The following is a 15,000-nucleotide window of genomic DNA, read 5'->3' as shown; positions in this document are numbered from 1 at the left end:
TCGTAAAATTTTAGCTTTCATTTTGCGGTTCGGTCAACTTCACTTTTCACGAGATCATGTAGAGAATAAAGCACTCGTTTACTGATTAAGCCTAAGCGCTCGTTGCAGTGATTAGGCCTAAGAATTCTCGTAAAATTTTAGCTTTCATTTTGTGCTTCGGTTAACTACACTTTTCATCGACTGCGGGAATGTGGACCGCGGTACCACTCCATTTCAATACTTAGTTCATTGTTCATCGACTGCGGGACTGCGGACCGCGGTAGCACTTCATTTCAACACTTAGTTCATTGCTTATTCATCGACTGCGGGACTGCGGACCGCGGTAGCACTTCACTTCAACACTTAGTAAATACAAATAAATACATATTTACTTCCTAGCCGACTGCGGACTGCGAACCACAGGAGCAGTATACGTAGATTTAAGGAGGGCGTGAGTAGACGGGTATTCTGAAGTGTAGCCACGTAGCCCCGTAGCCTCGTAGCCCCGTAGCCCCGTAGCTCCGTAGTGTGTCTATTTCCCGTTGTAAAAACATAAACAAGAAAGAGTGTGCACAAACTGCGTAGCCAAGTATCCGGATTTTACGGGGGTACAACTTCGAGTGGCGGGGTATTTTGCGGTTACTCCGGATTTTGGCTTTGAAGTGTCCTCAAATATGTCGTGAAGGAAAATAATTTACTTGCAGAACCACGCGGCTCAGTTGTTTTAAAATTTATGCTGAAACAATCTAATTAAATATTGAAGAATATTCCAGACAACACGATCTAATTAAGTATTCAAGAACATAACAATATCGAAATTAGGCCAGTTAGTAGAATAATGGGACGTCATTTGTAGAATTTCCTTGCGACATACCAATACTGTAGAAACGGATTATTTTTTCCCAAAATTGCTTTTCAACAGATTTTTTTTTTTGGTCATAGTTGATTTGAAAACGTTGTTTTCCAAATCTTGTTTAATTTTTGAAATGGGTCTTATTTAAAATTGGATGGCCTGTCTATCAGGCTTAACGCCAATCAGTGTTTGTGTTATTTGTCTATCACTTATTTACACCAAGAAATAAATCGTATTTTCATTTGTGTATAGGTAGTCTTCATTTGACCAGAAATCAGCAGGTCAAGTCAGTGCCAAAAAGAACGAAGCGAGGTGAGCTTTAGTGTCATCCATCGCTCACACTTGTCCAGTCTAGCACAACTTCTCACGTCATCTTATTTAAATGACTACTCCAATGGAAGCATTAATACGCCCTGTCTCTCCCAAGCATAATACGGGCAGATTCTTTTCTGTATTCTCTGGGGTCTAGATTTTGACTCGAGACAAGGAATTTATCACATGAAGGGAAGTGTGGGAAATTTTAACTACGTGCGGCGCGTTTCAAAGGTAACGTCAAAGGCCGACTTTCTGGCATGATGAGCTTGAATTTAAGCTTTTCATTTTTAGGAAATTAACGCGCCTTACGGCGATTTTCATAATTCTGCGGAATCACGCTAAGCGCCAAACAGCGTTTTGGCTTCCATCAATCAAATTTCGAATATAGCCGGGAAGATATCGACTCCGCCTCCCGAGAGTGAATTGGAGTTTTTTGTTTAGTTCACAGCTCGAAAACCATTATGACAATTATCTTTTTAGAGGTTCTTCAGCCTATTCCACTGCTTTCCATCGACGTCGAGTTCGAATGTACGATTGTACCGTGTGAACCAAAGAGGCTGATTGGTACGCCTGTCATGCATCAAATGACTCGTTTGATTGATGGAAGCCAAAGCGCAGTTTGGCCATCGGCGCTTGAAGATCAGATTCTGAAGAATTATGAAAATCGCAAAAAGCGAACAAATGTCTTTCAAAGTTGTGTTATTTCCGTACACGCGATTGGGGCATTGAATCATCTAAAATGAGAAGGAATTTCAATGACAATTTGGCTTGGGGGAAGGGAAAGGCATTTGAACAAAAAAGGAAGAGGGGGAGCGGGAAGTTATACATACTACAACTTGCGTTGAAAGATAATTTATTTCATAATCAACTGCGTTATATTTTTTTCACACAGATCAAGACATCTGGGCAAACGTCATGCAACCTGGTGACATAAAAGGTACTTTTCAATATTATTTATTTATTTTTTGTTTGTTTACCTATTTTATATTTTAATTTTTATAAAATGTCAGCATTAGTCGCAAGCAATGATGTTTCCCTCGAAATGCTATTGTAAGGTTGTAAATGATTCAATTTCCACCGCGGAACCACTCCTCTTCTCTTTCCACGGGAACAAGTTCGTCAGTTTGGGGGATTGCCTACAGTCGTCTTTCCCCAGGGTAGGGGAGCGGAGTAAATCGGATAAAGTACCTCAGTGAACGCTGGATCCAATCCTCAATAATTCAGAAAATTTACCACAATTGCTTCTAATCTCGCAATCTGATTGGCTAATTTCTCGTTGTCGCTAAGAGTCTAGACAACGCTGGCGTCAGTGTGTCACATAATTGTAATAGCCAATTAGGAACTTTCATTTTGGAAAGTGAACCAATCAGATTGCGAAAACGTTGTAGACAATGCTTGCTCTTTCTTTGTGTCACACGCTCTATAATAAAAATCTTCTTTGGCGTTGAATATTGTGGTAAAAAACACAACGAATGTGGTTCAGCGTTGTCTATACTCTAATTGAATACGATATTCGTCATCACAAAATTTGTTGTGGGATCACGAGGCGCATCATTTTGACTACTGTGATGACGAATATCGTTGTCGATAAAAGTACAGACAATGCTGAACCCAACCTCGTTCCCAGGGTCTCTCTTCTCTGCCTCCATTGTCGTTGAGAGAAGACCCTGGTTCACGCTGGTCACGTGTCTCCCAGAATCTGGGAGGTTGGCGAAATGTGTGTTAGGGGATGGGTGGCAATGTAGGCTTTGTTGACATTGTAAAGAAGGGAATCAGCACGCAATTGATTTTGTGGCCAGATAACCATTGACAAAACGTTTGACAGCAGTATTTTATGTACTACACATATGGAACCCGATGTGAAAGAAAAAAAGTTGTGGTCAAATCGATCAGACGCCACAGAAAATATCCTCACGTTATTTAAGTTTTCATCCTTGTCAAGTTCCGGATCAACGAAGAATGCTAATAGTTTGCGACAATTTTAAAGGAAAGAAGATTTTGTCGTGCAAGAAAACAAGCGAAACGGTTATCCATGGAAAACAAACATGTTCAGCGATCAGCCGGTGTGTTGTTATTTAAGTTCTCGAGTCACATATCGACCTCAAATCCATCAAATCAAACTGTATTAGCATGTGCAGGTATTTCATTTTGTTCTTTGATTTTCGTTTTTCTTTCGAAAGTTAAACAACGTGATTGCTAAGGTCGCAATCTTGTACAGCGAGTTGACAGTTTGACTTATGATATTTATATTTCAACAACTTCGTGTAAATTGTCGATGTCGTTAAGATTTTTTTTACCACTGCACCGCGCTTTAATAGCGTGTATATTTTTAGTCGCAGTAAAATAAAAGAGACATTTTTATCAAGCAAACGTAGTGTTTGGTGTATTCTTTTATGTTAGTGTTTGTTCTGAAGAAGCAACTTTGGCTACTAACGAAATTAATTTTTTTTAAAGCGAACGTCAATCGCCGCTCGACATTGAAGTCGTCTTGTCGATCACAAAAGCTCTTGCTTTTAGTTTGACCGCTTTTGTGGGAATTCATCTCCTGTGGGAATATAACATCAGCTCTTTTGACCTTTTTATTTTAGAAATGCCTTGTTAAACGAATATTTTTTCGCCCAGGTGCGGTTGCGGGATCAAAATATAACGAAAACACTACCCTAGTGGAAAAATGTTTGTCGACGAGTGCCACGTGACCAGCCTGAACCAGTCATTTCTCAACGACAAATGGAGGCAGAGAAGAGAGACCCTGGGAACGAGGTTGTGCTGAACCACGTTTGATTTGTTACCTACACGCTCCATAAAGGGTACACTGGGTTGCCTGTGGTACGTGTTACACAAAAACAGAAGGCACTGAATTCCGTGGTATTGAACTGCAGCCTTCCAGTTAATTTTTTCAAGTGGAGGTCATTAAGACCATTTGAGGGTCACCCACATGTCCCGCCAGCAGAGGCCCTTCACGTTCACACCTGTCCTGTCCCATTTTGAGGTCTTTTAGTTTTTTAAGCTTTGGTAATAAATTCAGTTTAAAGATAACAAAACACGCTCTTGAGTAAAATTGATTCGTTTCTTCTTTAAATAAATACTGTTAGTCTGCAGAAAACTAACTGCAAATTGCTCTGACGGACGTTTTCCAGCATGTCATGCATGTCTCGCAGTTGCACGAAGGAAACGTTTATTGCACACACTAAGAAAGGAGTGAAGATGTTGTTTCCGCTTCATAATTCCTCTTCTTGTTAGTCTAATCTGATTCCAGGTGAAAACGTTGTTTGGCTTTACGTTTGCACCAAAATGTACCGTAAAAGCCAAGAGAAAAAGAAAAGCAAAAAAAAAAAAAAGCATAGTTTTATATATAACTCTGAATCAAATTCTCATCGAAAGGGCAGGTATTTTTTGCAGGTTGCAGGTTGAAATCACCGTGACTGTTACATGAATAGCTAACCTTAGGCCTAATTAGGCCTAAAGAACGTTTTTAGGCCTAATTAGGCCTAAGGTTAGCTATTCATGTAACAGTCACGGTAATTTCAACCTGCAACTTGCAACCTGCAACCTGCAAAAAATACCTGCCGTCATTGAAAGATTAATGACAATCGATCATAAAAACACGAAAATTTCTGCAATCTCTGACTTTTGTGAACTAATGGAAAGGCCATGATGTTTTGTCAAAAGGAAGAAATTGATTACGTGCTAGGCAACCATAAAGGTGTACGTGATCACGTTGTGTCAACTGTATGAACTACGGGAAAGAATGTTAATCGTTCGTCGTTTTCAGAGTAAAACAACGTACTTTTTAGCCAAGAAACTTCCGTCTTTGGTTTTTTAATTTTGTTGTAATATTTAACTGAATATTTACATTTCATCTGTCGGGTCAGGAAGTCTTCTTTGTCGGGTTCTTGAGAAATGTTATCTATTTTGACTTTAGGGTGAACTATTTGGGCAACTCTAAAATCCGGAATCCGGAATCACAGGTCATTGTTTTACCAATACAGAGAGTAAAAACTATCCTAAACATTCATAAAAGCTAACCTTAGGCCTAAAAACGTTTGTTTAGGCCTAATTAGGCCTAAGGTTAGCTTTTATGAATGTTTAGGATATTTTTTATTCTCTGTATTGGTAAAACAATGACCTGTGATTCCGGATTCCGCATTCCGGATTCCTGATTTTAGGGTTGCCCGAACTATTTACACAATTACGAGGTTGAGCGGCCATGTAATTGAAAATCTGAACATCTATGAGATACAAAAAAGAGACTTTCGAATTATCGCAAATCACAATGCTGACAAGCACAAAAGCAGAAGAAATGGTTAATAAATATGAAGTTTGTTACTATCTGAATGTTTTTGTGTTAGATTAAAGGGATATATTGTCATGCAAATGATGTAATTTCATGACACTCAAAATTCGCAAAAAGTGTCATGTAAACAATCGTCGCACTAGTAAGTCGTAGTAATAAATTGGATTAATAAGGAAGTTAAAGAAATATTGTTGCCTTCCCAAATAAACTTCATTTTACAATACAATGACGAAATCATTTCTCAGAGAAATAAAATTCCTTTCTCCTCGTGTATCCGTTTCAACGCACGTATGCAAATTTGTTAACTCATTTTCACCGCGTCCCAATTCCTGCGAAATTTTTCTTCTTTCAAATATGTTCACATAACCGCTAAAAATAAAGATTTTTTAACGAACTGTCCGTTGATATTTTTTCATAATTTAGGCCCCGTCCACACGTATCCGGAAATTTGTGAAAACGCAAATTTTTTTTCACGAATACGGCTTGCGTCCACACGTATCCAGCGTATTTTCCAGCCGTATCCGGAAATTTTTGAAAACGCTCTCCAGAGTGGAAATTTTTTTATCCGATACGAATACGTATACGTGTGGACGGTCGTATCCGCAAATTTGCGAATACGCTTACGTCATTCTCTTGGATCCAGTCTTCACGGCGAGCATTAAACAAACATGGCGTACAGCAAGGTTGTGTCTTCTTTGTTAATTGCTTTGATTTCTAGTTTGATGTCATGCTTTCAGATAAATGCAGCTGTGATAAATTTACACAACAAATACTTTTACTTTCGTGACCATGAGCAGTAGTTCAACTTCATCATCGGTCCATTTATATGAATCAGCATACTTTTTCTTGACTTTTTCAGAAGATCTAGACATTTTTTTGGGTGATAAACTACAAGCTTCGACTGTTTACACCTTGCAGTTGCTATGGCGCGGAAGAAATGACGCCAAATCGCAATTACGCGAATGCTCATTTCAGGATTCTCTCCGGCAAAAGAACTGGGAACTAGAGCAAATCAGAAAATTTCCGGATACAATCGGATACATGTGGACGGCTGTAAACGATTCGAATACGCTGCGTGTGGACGCGAAAATTTTCGCAACCGCAAAAAAATATTTGCGGAAAAAAAAAATTCCGGATACGTGTGGACATGGCCTTAATATTCCCTGTCAAAATTTACCTCTTCGTCGAATTCCCATGCTTAACACAGGAATTTTTAGTTATTGTGAAATCTTTCTCTATTCGTTAGCGATCACCCTTTCAAATTTCATAGAAATCGACCGGTCTGCGAATATTTTATGCGTTTTTACAATGAGATGTCAAAAGGCCAAGTGGATGTTATGCATAGTCGGGCAAGTTCGGGCGATCAAGTTGCGCGTGTGACCCGTTATAAATACATTTTTTCACAAAATGTTCCCGAATCGTCATGTATCACCACAGAAGACAAGAACATCATTCTAAAAGCTTATTCTACGCAAAAAGTAGATTATAGAGGTAATTTTGAGAGTGGAAATTAAGGTTACGGCAGACGGCAAATACAAACTCACGAGGCGCACATGGTATATTTAATTAAGTTAGCACACCAGAAAGGCGCAAACCTCATGTTGACTCGAAAATGCCTTACCATTGCAATAAAAACTATCCAGTTAAGCTTGCATATTATAAAAAGTGATGAATCCATAAAGGCCACCTTTTCCAGAAAAAATAAAATAAAATAAAACAAACAACATATTTGCTATTAGAGGCAAAAACCCCTTCCTATTTCAATCGTGTCAAATTGCCATAAGCAATATTGCAACAAAATAAATTTCAGGATCAAACCGTTTCCATGAAGAACCTTTTCCTTGAATAATGAAGCACAAAATAGACGACAAGCCTTCTTTCAAATAATTCTTGGCTGTCAAATTTCCAATTATTTTTTTACCTGAAGACTGTGCAGAGTTGAGCACAAGTAAAATTATATAAAAGCCAGACAACAGAGATCACAGATCCACTTAAGGTGTTCGATTCGTTCACTGTCTTTGTTGAACCCATAAGTTACCAGAAAATTTACCATTTTGTTTCAGTGTTTTACATAACAGCACACTTGCTAAAATATTAGAAATACAGCTGACTTTGATTTCAGCTCGACGGGCGATAGATTGTTGTCGAAGTCCATTATTCGTCGCTTTTAAGGTTCCAGATATTTATTTTTCACCGCCTGTGTTGTCTACCCAATTGACTTTCAATTATTGAGCTCCATAAGGGTATATTTTGCTTAAAGATCCACTAAAACGCCATTCGCGTTACAAGACTTTCGACGCCATTGCAGGTTAAGTTAAATATTCTACTGTTTCCACCAGAGAAATCTCCGCATTTCCACTACCCTGTCGATCCCAAGAAAATACATGCAGAAGGCGCGCTCTATGCACAAAGACACCACTTCGCAGGGGAGTGACAGGGAAGACTTTTCATGACACGGAAAAAATTTATAAAGCGGAAAAATGAAACGCAGATTGCGACTGGGTTTGGCAACCCAGTAAAAAAAAATATATAAAGAAATAAAGAAACCAAGAAATGAAACGGAGATACAGACGGTAACAACCCAGTAATTAGAGAACGTGTCTAGTGTGCTCTCTCTCTCTCTCTCTCTGAAAATTATCCTTTTTGTCCAAATACATCTATTTGTGAGAGAGAGAGAGAGAGAGAGAGAGAGAGAGAGAGAGAGACTGTAACTGTAATTCATGTTGAAGTCCACAGAAAGTTTGACATTGTCAATCCATCCATCTTGGACAGTTGGGTCGTCACCAATGACAGTGATTTCGGTATTTATTCACGTTATTTAAATATCAAAGTATTATCACCATAAGTCAACTCGAAAAAGGAAGTTCTTTATTTCTTTATACATTAGAATGGACAATGCCCATGGGGAGTCAATAACGAAATCCCTTGCACAGGTCGACTTCCGAGTATTTACCCCCCCCCCCCCCCCCCCCCATCATCGCCGTAGTAACGGGTGACAAAATTTGACACTTTTTTTTCCTTACATTTTCTTTTTCTAAAACGTTTTAGTTCTCTTTGGAAGGCTTATTGTCTTACCTTTAAAATGATGTATTGCTTTTCCCCCAACTTTATGAATACTTTTTGAGGAAAAAAACAAAACATTTTTTTTTGTGATTGTCATGATTACTGGCGGCGTTCTGTGGATGAGAAAGTAGGGAAAATTGAAATGACGTGTCTCGCAAACTAAGAATTTAAGACCGTAAGACACCAAAAACTCAAAGAAAGTAGCCCAAAACCCTCAATTTGGCTAACCCTAGGCCTAAAGTTGGTTTTTAGGCCTAGTGTTAGCCAAATTGGGGGTTTTGGGTTATTTTTTCAAGTTTCCGGGGTCTTAGAGTGTTAAGGTTTTAGGGTTGAGACACCCCTTAAAATGCTCAGTTTTTCTGTCATGCAATCGTCTTTTGGTTTTCCGATATACAAATCATTGCAGTCCCAACATGCAGCTCTATATACAACCTTAGCCATTTGGCCCCGACTAAGTCCCTTTGTAAGGAAAGGAAGTTTTAATTCACGTAGCGAGTGCTTTGAAATAATACTCGGAGTAAATTCCTTGGAGTAAATTACTCTAAATTACTCTTTCTAAAAATTACTCTAAATTACTGTGTTGTCTTCACTGTTTGTGTATTAGATGGCCAAAGAAAAAGAGTATTTACGACATTTTTAAATCTAACTCTTTTAACTGTTTTACGTCCCCGATTTTGAAAAAAAACAACAAAAAAACATGGTAGGTCTAAACTCCTAAGGCAGTTTCAATAATTACTGTGCAACTCAAATATATGTTCACTGGATCAGTGCGATTACCATATAACTAGATCGAGATAAGTAATGAACAATAAGCGAGAGTTCCAGCAGGAGATTTATTAGTCATTGTTGAGCAATTCACGTCCACGACCTACAGTACATTTGTAAGCTTCATACTTCCACTCACTAGTGTAACAGTGAGCCTCGTCAACAGCATGCGACATATTTTTTTGCAATTTCAGCTGCTGCTTTCGCACCGATTCTTTATAAAGACTCTTGGGAGAGTAATTCAATCGAAATTTGATATTTCTTCTCCGCCAACATCATGCAGCTGTCCAGTTGGGTTTCAGGTGCGAAATTTCATCCTTTCGTATGTCATCCATCTGATCTTCCACGATTGAGACTCACGATAAGAAGGACTGATTTATAATTAACATCGGGCTCGGATCGAAGAAAATCACAAACATATTAAACGAACAATGTAGCAAGTAGCAAACAGACTTGCCAAATCCTGTTGCAGTTTTAACAAAATCATCATTACCGGTAACGACCACATGAATAGCTTGCAGTTGTTCCGCCTTAAGCACAAGTTAAAGTGGCATTTCTTAAACGCGAAATCAATTGCCTCCAGAAACTTGGTATCATAATTTCTTTTCACATTTTCCGCCATGTTTCCAGTATAAAAGCACTTCCAATAAAGTATGCCCAAATATGGGGGGGGGGGGAAGGGAATGGCGTCATTCCGAGCATGCGCCTGCAAGTAATACAGGACTCTCTCTTTTCCCGCCTGGGTTCCAGGCCCACTTTCACGGCGGGGTAAGAGGGAGTCCCGGAACAGGACTAAGAAGACTTAAGAGTCTAACCATTTGCAGACCGGCTGAAGTCATTACAAAGGCAGCGCTTTCTCCTCCGGCTTTTAAAGGTCCTGAGTGCTGGTACGGCTGGAACTAATGTTTAACAAAATGTATGACAACACTGCTCCATTTGAGTGGCAAGAAGTATAAAATTTCGTCCCTTTGGACTATTTAAAGTACGGGGGGCGGGGGGGGGGAGGTGGGTAAGGTCGCCGCGTAGGTAAGGTTCCACGTATCACAACAGCTATTCAGGACAAAACATGTAGTTAAACGAGCCAAATTTCGTTTTACCAAACGAGTTTATCGGTAAAGATATATTTCCTAACCATCCTAGGAAAGATTTGTGACCTAATGTTTTGACAGTTAGTCCTTCGTCAGAGCGAATTGAAGTCAACGCATCACGTTTGATATACCCAAATTTTCTTGTTTCACTCACCGTCGATTTCTTTAGAAAAGAACCCTTCATAAGATTTTTTAGTTGATCCACCGTTCCTTGTCGTAACGTGTGAATAATGCTGATTATATTTGTCCAACAGGAAAAAATTGTAGTGACTCTTTACATACCAAGGATGCAGTGGATTCCGCAAGTATTCACTTTAAGTTTTTACCGTGCAGACATGGCTCGAAAACTTCCAATGCGATCGTATCGTGGACTCCACAGCCCGGTAGGTGATTTTAAGAGAAAACAAAACAAATTACTCCTTCAGGAGCTTGTTCTAGGTTTTAAGATTCTGCTTGTCATAAAGCATGAAATCATTTATATTTTTCCTATTCTAATTCTTTTGAGAAGTTGCTCGATATCATTCAGTGATTGTTGGTTCAAAGCAAATTTAAGCCAGACGTTTGCCGTTTATGGCAGACGCTGCTGCTTTGACCAATCTCTCAATGGCTGACATCTTGCATTCGCTCAACGGTTTTCCTCCCTCCCTCCTTCCTTCCTTTAGGGTTAGATAAATTATGCTCGAAGATTTGAGCATTATGCTGGAAAATTATGCTCGTGCCTTAGCATTGTGCTCAAAGATGCTGGACAAAAATAGGGGCTAACATATTATTTCATGTTGCACTCTCAGACGTACAGGTCTGGGGACTCAGGCATAAAGTAAGGTAGCCAGGCCTTCAACAAAGTCAAATAAGTGCATAAAACAGCCACAAAGACCACAATTGACAGGACATTTTTAACCACATTATTTTGGTGTTTTATTAGCAGGATAATTTTATCAACTTCTATGCTCCTAAACATGACTATTATGCCGGCATTATGCTCGAAATAATGCCAGCACAATTTATCGCAATCCTACCTTCCAACCTTCCTTCCTTTCTTGCAACTGCCCAGCTCCCAGGGGAGCTTGATAGCTCTGAAGGTAGAGAACTGCAACGCAATTGGTCGGTCATGTGTTGCAGTTCTGTTTGAACCTGGAAGTTTCCCAGGATCCCTTTGCAACTGCTTAAGTTCCTTTGCACGCAATGCCGATTATTCTCACTTGGGAGGATTATTTTCACAACTTTGAAATGAAGCATCGAAACTGCAAATGCGTTACAGTGCAACCGGGAAAACCGTGAACACCTGAAATATGCCAAATGTTATTTCTGTCCAATCACGCGTCCCGGCGAAATTCACTCTCTAAACCGCAGAGTGTTTATTGTTGTTTGTGCAGCAAGAATTGTGTCGGCTTTAGATTTTCCGGGTAATTGACTTAGTTTGAGCTAATTCGAGTCGTTTTAGCTCTGAGGCTACTCAAAAAGAAACAGAACAGTGCATGTATTTGTCCTTTCACCGATCACTGGCGATCGGAAGAAATTGTTGTTTACGTTCTATAGCTCTGTACGGAATATCAGAATGTTTGCGTAAAAGCGAGTTTTGCGAAGAAAATAGAAAACTAGGGAAATTTGATTTTTGCCAAAGAAATTTTCCTTTTTGTTTTACCTCGCAACATCATTTTAAGCAAAATTTGACCTCTTCAATACTTTTGACCTGTATAGACCTGCAAATGATCCCGGACCGGAAATGATCCCCAATTCCCTGGACCGGAAATAATCTTGATAAACGATACCCAAAAAAAAAAATCAGGAATGGTGTGGCCTATGAAAAATCCACGGATATATGAGGGAACTTCAAATTTCTCTGGCATAAAAGCAAAAATAAAAATCCGGTTAACATGCTGATATTCTTGCTGATCAGTTCAGGACTTCAGGAGTGATTCATCGTTTTACTACTACAACTTTGTTTCGTATGATCCAAGGATGACCACACTCATCAAGTAACATTACTCCACTGACCAGTAAATTTAAATGCTGGCGATAAATATACATATATACAAATGCGTGGTTGCTATTGTGCGGCATTTTTTCTGTTCAAGTTACTTTAAAGTTTTCAAAACATCTGTTTCTGTGGGGGTATGAGCTTGTAAATTCGTTTCGTCTGTTTAGGCTTCTTAGACGTTTTTATTTATTTATTTATTTTACAGATTATTATGAATTTGTCATAAAGACACAAACTATATTTCTTACTATTATTATTATTATTATTATTATTATTATTATTATTATTATAGGATCTACATTTCTTTAGGATTTTTCATTTGAAGCTTAAAGAGTTCAGTTTCATTTCTTTTGTTGATGTGTTGGAAGGATGCTTTGTGGTTTTTAAATCATTCTTTGAAATTTGTTTCAAGTCCTACATGTGTTTCTGTGGATGTTCCGGTTGTGACAGTGGCTTGGTAGACTACGTTTGTTTCAAGGCGTTTTCCTTGAAGAGGGCATTCATCTTTTTTCCGGCAGTTGCATTCTTTTTCAGGTCTTTGTGGTGTCGTGGACGTGTCATTAGACAGAATTGATTTAATGAACGAAATAATTATTTGAAATCAATCATATATTGAACTGCGGATGTAAAATCAAGTGAAGCTATGATCCCCGCGGCTGTGAACGCAATTTTAGCGAATTGCGTAGAGGAGCCTGAAAAATTCAGGACCTCAACGGGGTTTGAACCCGTGACCTCGCGATACCGGTGCGACGTTCTAACCAACTGAGCTATAAAGCCACTGACGTTGGTAGCTGGTCATTTGTGGATTCAAGTATTCCCGTGATGAATGAATCAATGGACGAAATGATATATCAAATGAATCATATATTGAACTGCGGATGTGGTGAAATCAAGTGAAGTTATGATCCCTGCAGCGATGAACGCAATCTTAGCAATTTGCGTAGAGAAGCTTGCAAAATTCAGGACCTCAACAGGGATTAAACCCGTGACCCCGTGATACCGGTGTGACGCTATAACCAACTGAGCTATGAAGCCACTGACGTTGGGAGCTGGGCATTTTTGGATCCAAGTGTTCCCTGTTCTCGTGATGAATGACTCAAGGGATTGAATTGATTTGTTGTATGACGCGATGATTGATTTCATGTTTGGCTTGCAAGTATAGCTTAACTCGAATGTGTGTCTTTTGAAGATCTTGTATAGTGGGTGATTATTTGGAAAGCATTTGTCTACGATATTTAGGAACGTTCACGTTCTTCCTAGGTTTGGTTTGACGTTTGCGTTCCATGGGGGATTATACCATGTGATGTTCCTCTTGCGATTTCTCTTGCGCTTACTTCTTGGTGCTTGTGAGGGTTGAGGCTTATAGTTGAGTTAACGTTTGTGTTTGTATCCGCTACTATAAGTGCTTTTTGGTAGGGTGGGATAGATTCATGGAAAACGCTTTGGTTTGATGAGATGCTTCTCAGTCTCTTGTTCTCTGGGATGTTTCTCAAAAGTGCTGGTGGATGGTTGCTTTGGCAGTGGGTGTACAGTAAGTTATTGTTAGGTTTCATGAATGGCTTGTCGGTTGACCGTTACCTTCTTACTGGCCCGACTCGCTTCAATGTTTGAAGAAGGGGGCTAAAGAACGGGGCAGAGATGCGCTGTTGGCCCTGATGAGTGGGCGACCACGAAACAGGCTTGTAGGGATGAACTTGTAGTTTATTTGTTTTTTCTTCCATATATACTTCGCTCTACTTCTATGTACTGAGCACTGTTTTACGAAAATCAAGTTGATATTGATATTGTCGATATTGCTAAGAAACAGTTATTTGAAAAGCCTGATAGAGAAAGTAGAAAGCACCATCAAATGAATGAGATGGAAAGCCTTTTTCTTCGACCGCAATGAACAAGATAACAACGATGCAACAAACAACGATAATTTTGGTTTTAAATCAAGAAAGTGCCCACCGCAGAACAACGATCTTCACAAGTTTGAAGCAGATCTCCTCGATATGGTACACAGCTTAAAGTTTAGAAACGTTAACAACAAATTCCAGAACAAATTAAACTCAACGAAGACATCAGCAAAATCAAGAAATCGACAAAAGCCTTTATTCCTGCGGACAAGACTTCAAACTTTTACAAGCTTGACAAGACGCAGCACGACAAGCTTCTGAGGGACAGCATCACAACCACCTACAAGAAAGCTAGCGCCTACGCCGCCAACATCATTGACTCACAAGCAAAATCTATCGCCCAAAAACTCAACATCGACAGCCGCACAGAACAAATCGCAAAACAACAAGCTTTTATTACCTTAAAAGACCACAAAGATAACTTCGCCAACCACCCCACATGCCGCCTCATAAATCCCGCAAAAAGCGAACTCAAAAAAGTCAGTAAAGAAATTGTCGACAATATCAACTCGAAAATCAGAAAAATGGCAAAGCTCAACCAGTGGAAAAACACATCAGATGTAACTAATTGGTTCAGCAAAAGGAGGCAAACATAGATTTTCAGATCAGTTGCAGGATCCTGAAACACGCCGCCTCTTATAACCCGGGTTCCGAACGATGTAGCCTGTGCTTGTGGGAGAAGTATTTTATTATCTGCAGACCTGACCTCGCGACCTTGAACAGGCGTAACGAACTCGTGTCATCATGTAGACACGCGAGGAAGTATC

At 39.4% G+C, this 15,000-nt stretch overlaps 1 protein-coding gene across 5 annotated transcripts in view; it reads left to right on the top strand.

The window, feature by feature from the left end:
- Positions 1 to 15,000, top strand: part of LOC138031819 (uncharacterized) — a 70,922-nt gene that overhangs the window by 28,859 nt on the left and 27,063 nt on the right. For all 5 annotated transcript variants that reach the window (XM_068879455.1, XM_068879446.1, XM_068879453.1 and 2 more), the window contains exons 3-5: positions 1,085 to 1,144; positions 2,040 to 2,084; positions 10,612 to 10,740. In XM_068879455.1, the coding sequence (XP_068735556.1) occupies positions 1,085 to 1,144; positions 2,040 to 2,084; positions 10,612 to 10,740 (234 nt within the window). The remainder of the gene's footprint in view (positions 1 to 1,084; positions 1,145 to 2,039; positions 2,085 to 10,611; positions 10,741 to 15,000) is intronic.

This window comes from Montipora capricornis, chromosome 2 (assembly GCF_036669925.1).
Source record: "Montipora capricornis isolate CH-2021 chromosome 2, ASM3666992v2, whole genome shotgun sequence".
Classification (NCBI taxonomy): Eukaryota; Metazoa; Cnidaria; class Anthozoa; order Scleractinia; family Acroporidae; genus Montipora; species Montipora capricornis.
The sequence above is the reverse complement of the archived record's forward strand: the minus strand, read 5'-3'. Positions and strand labels throughout refer to the sequence as shown.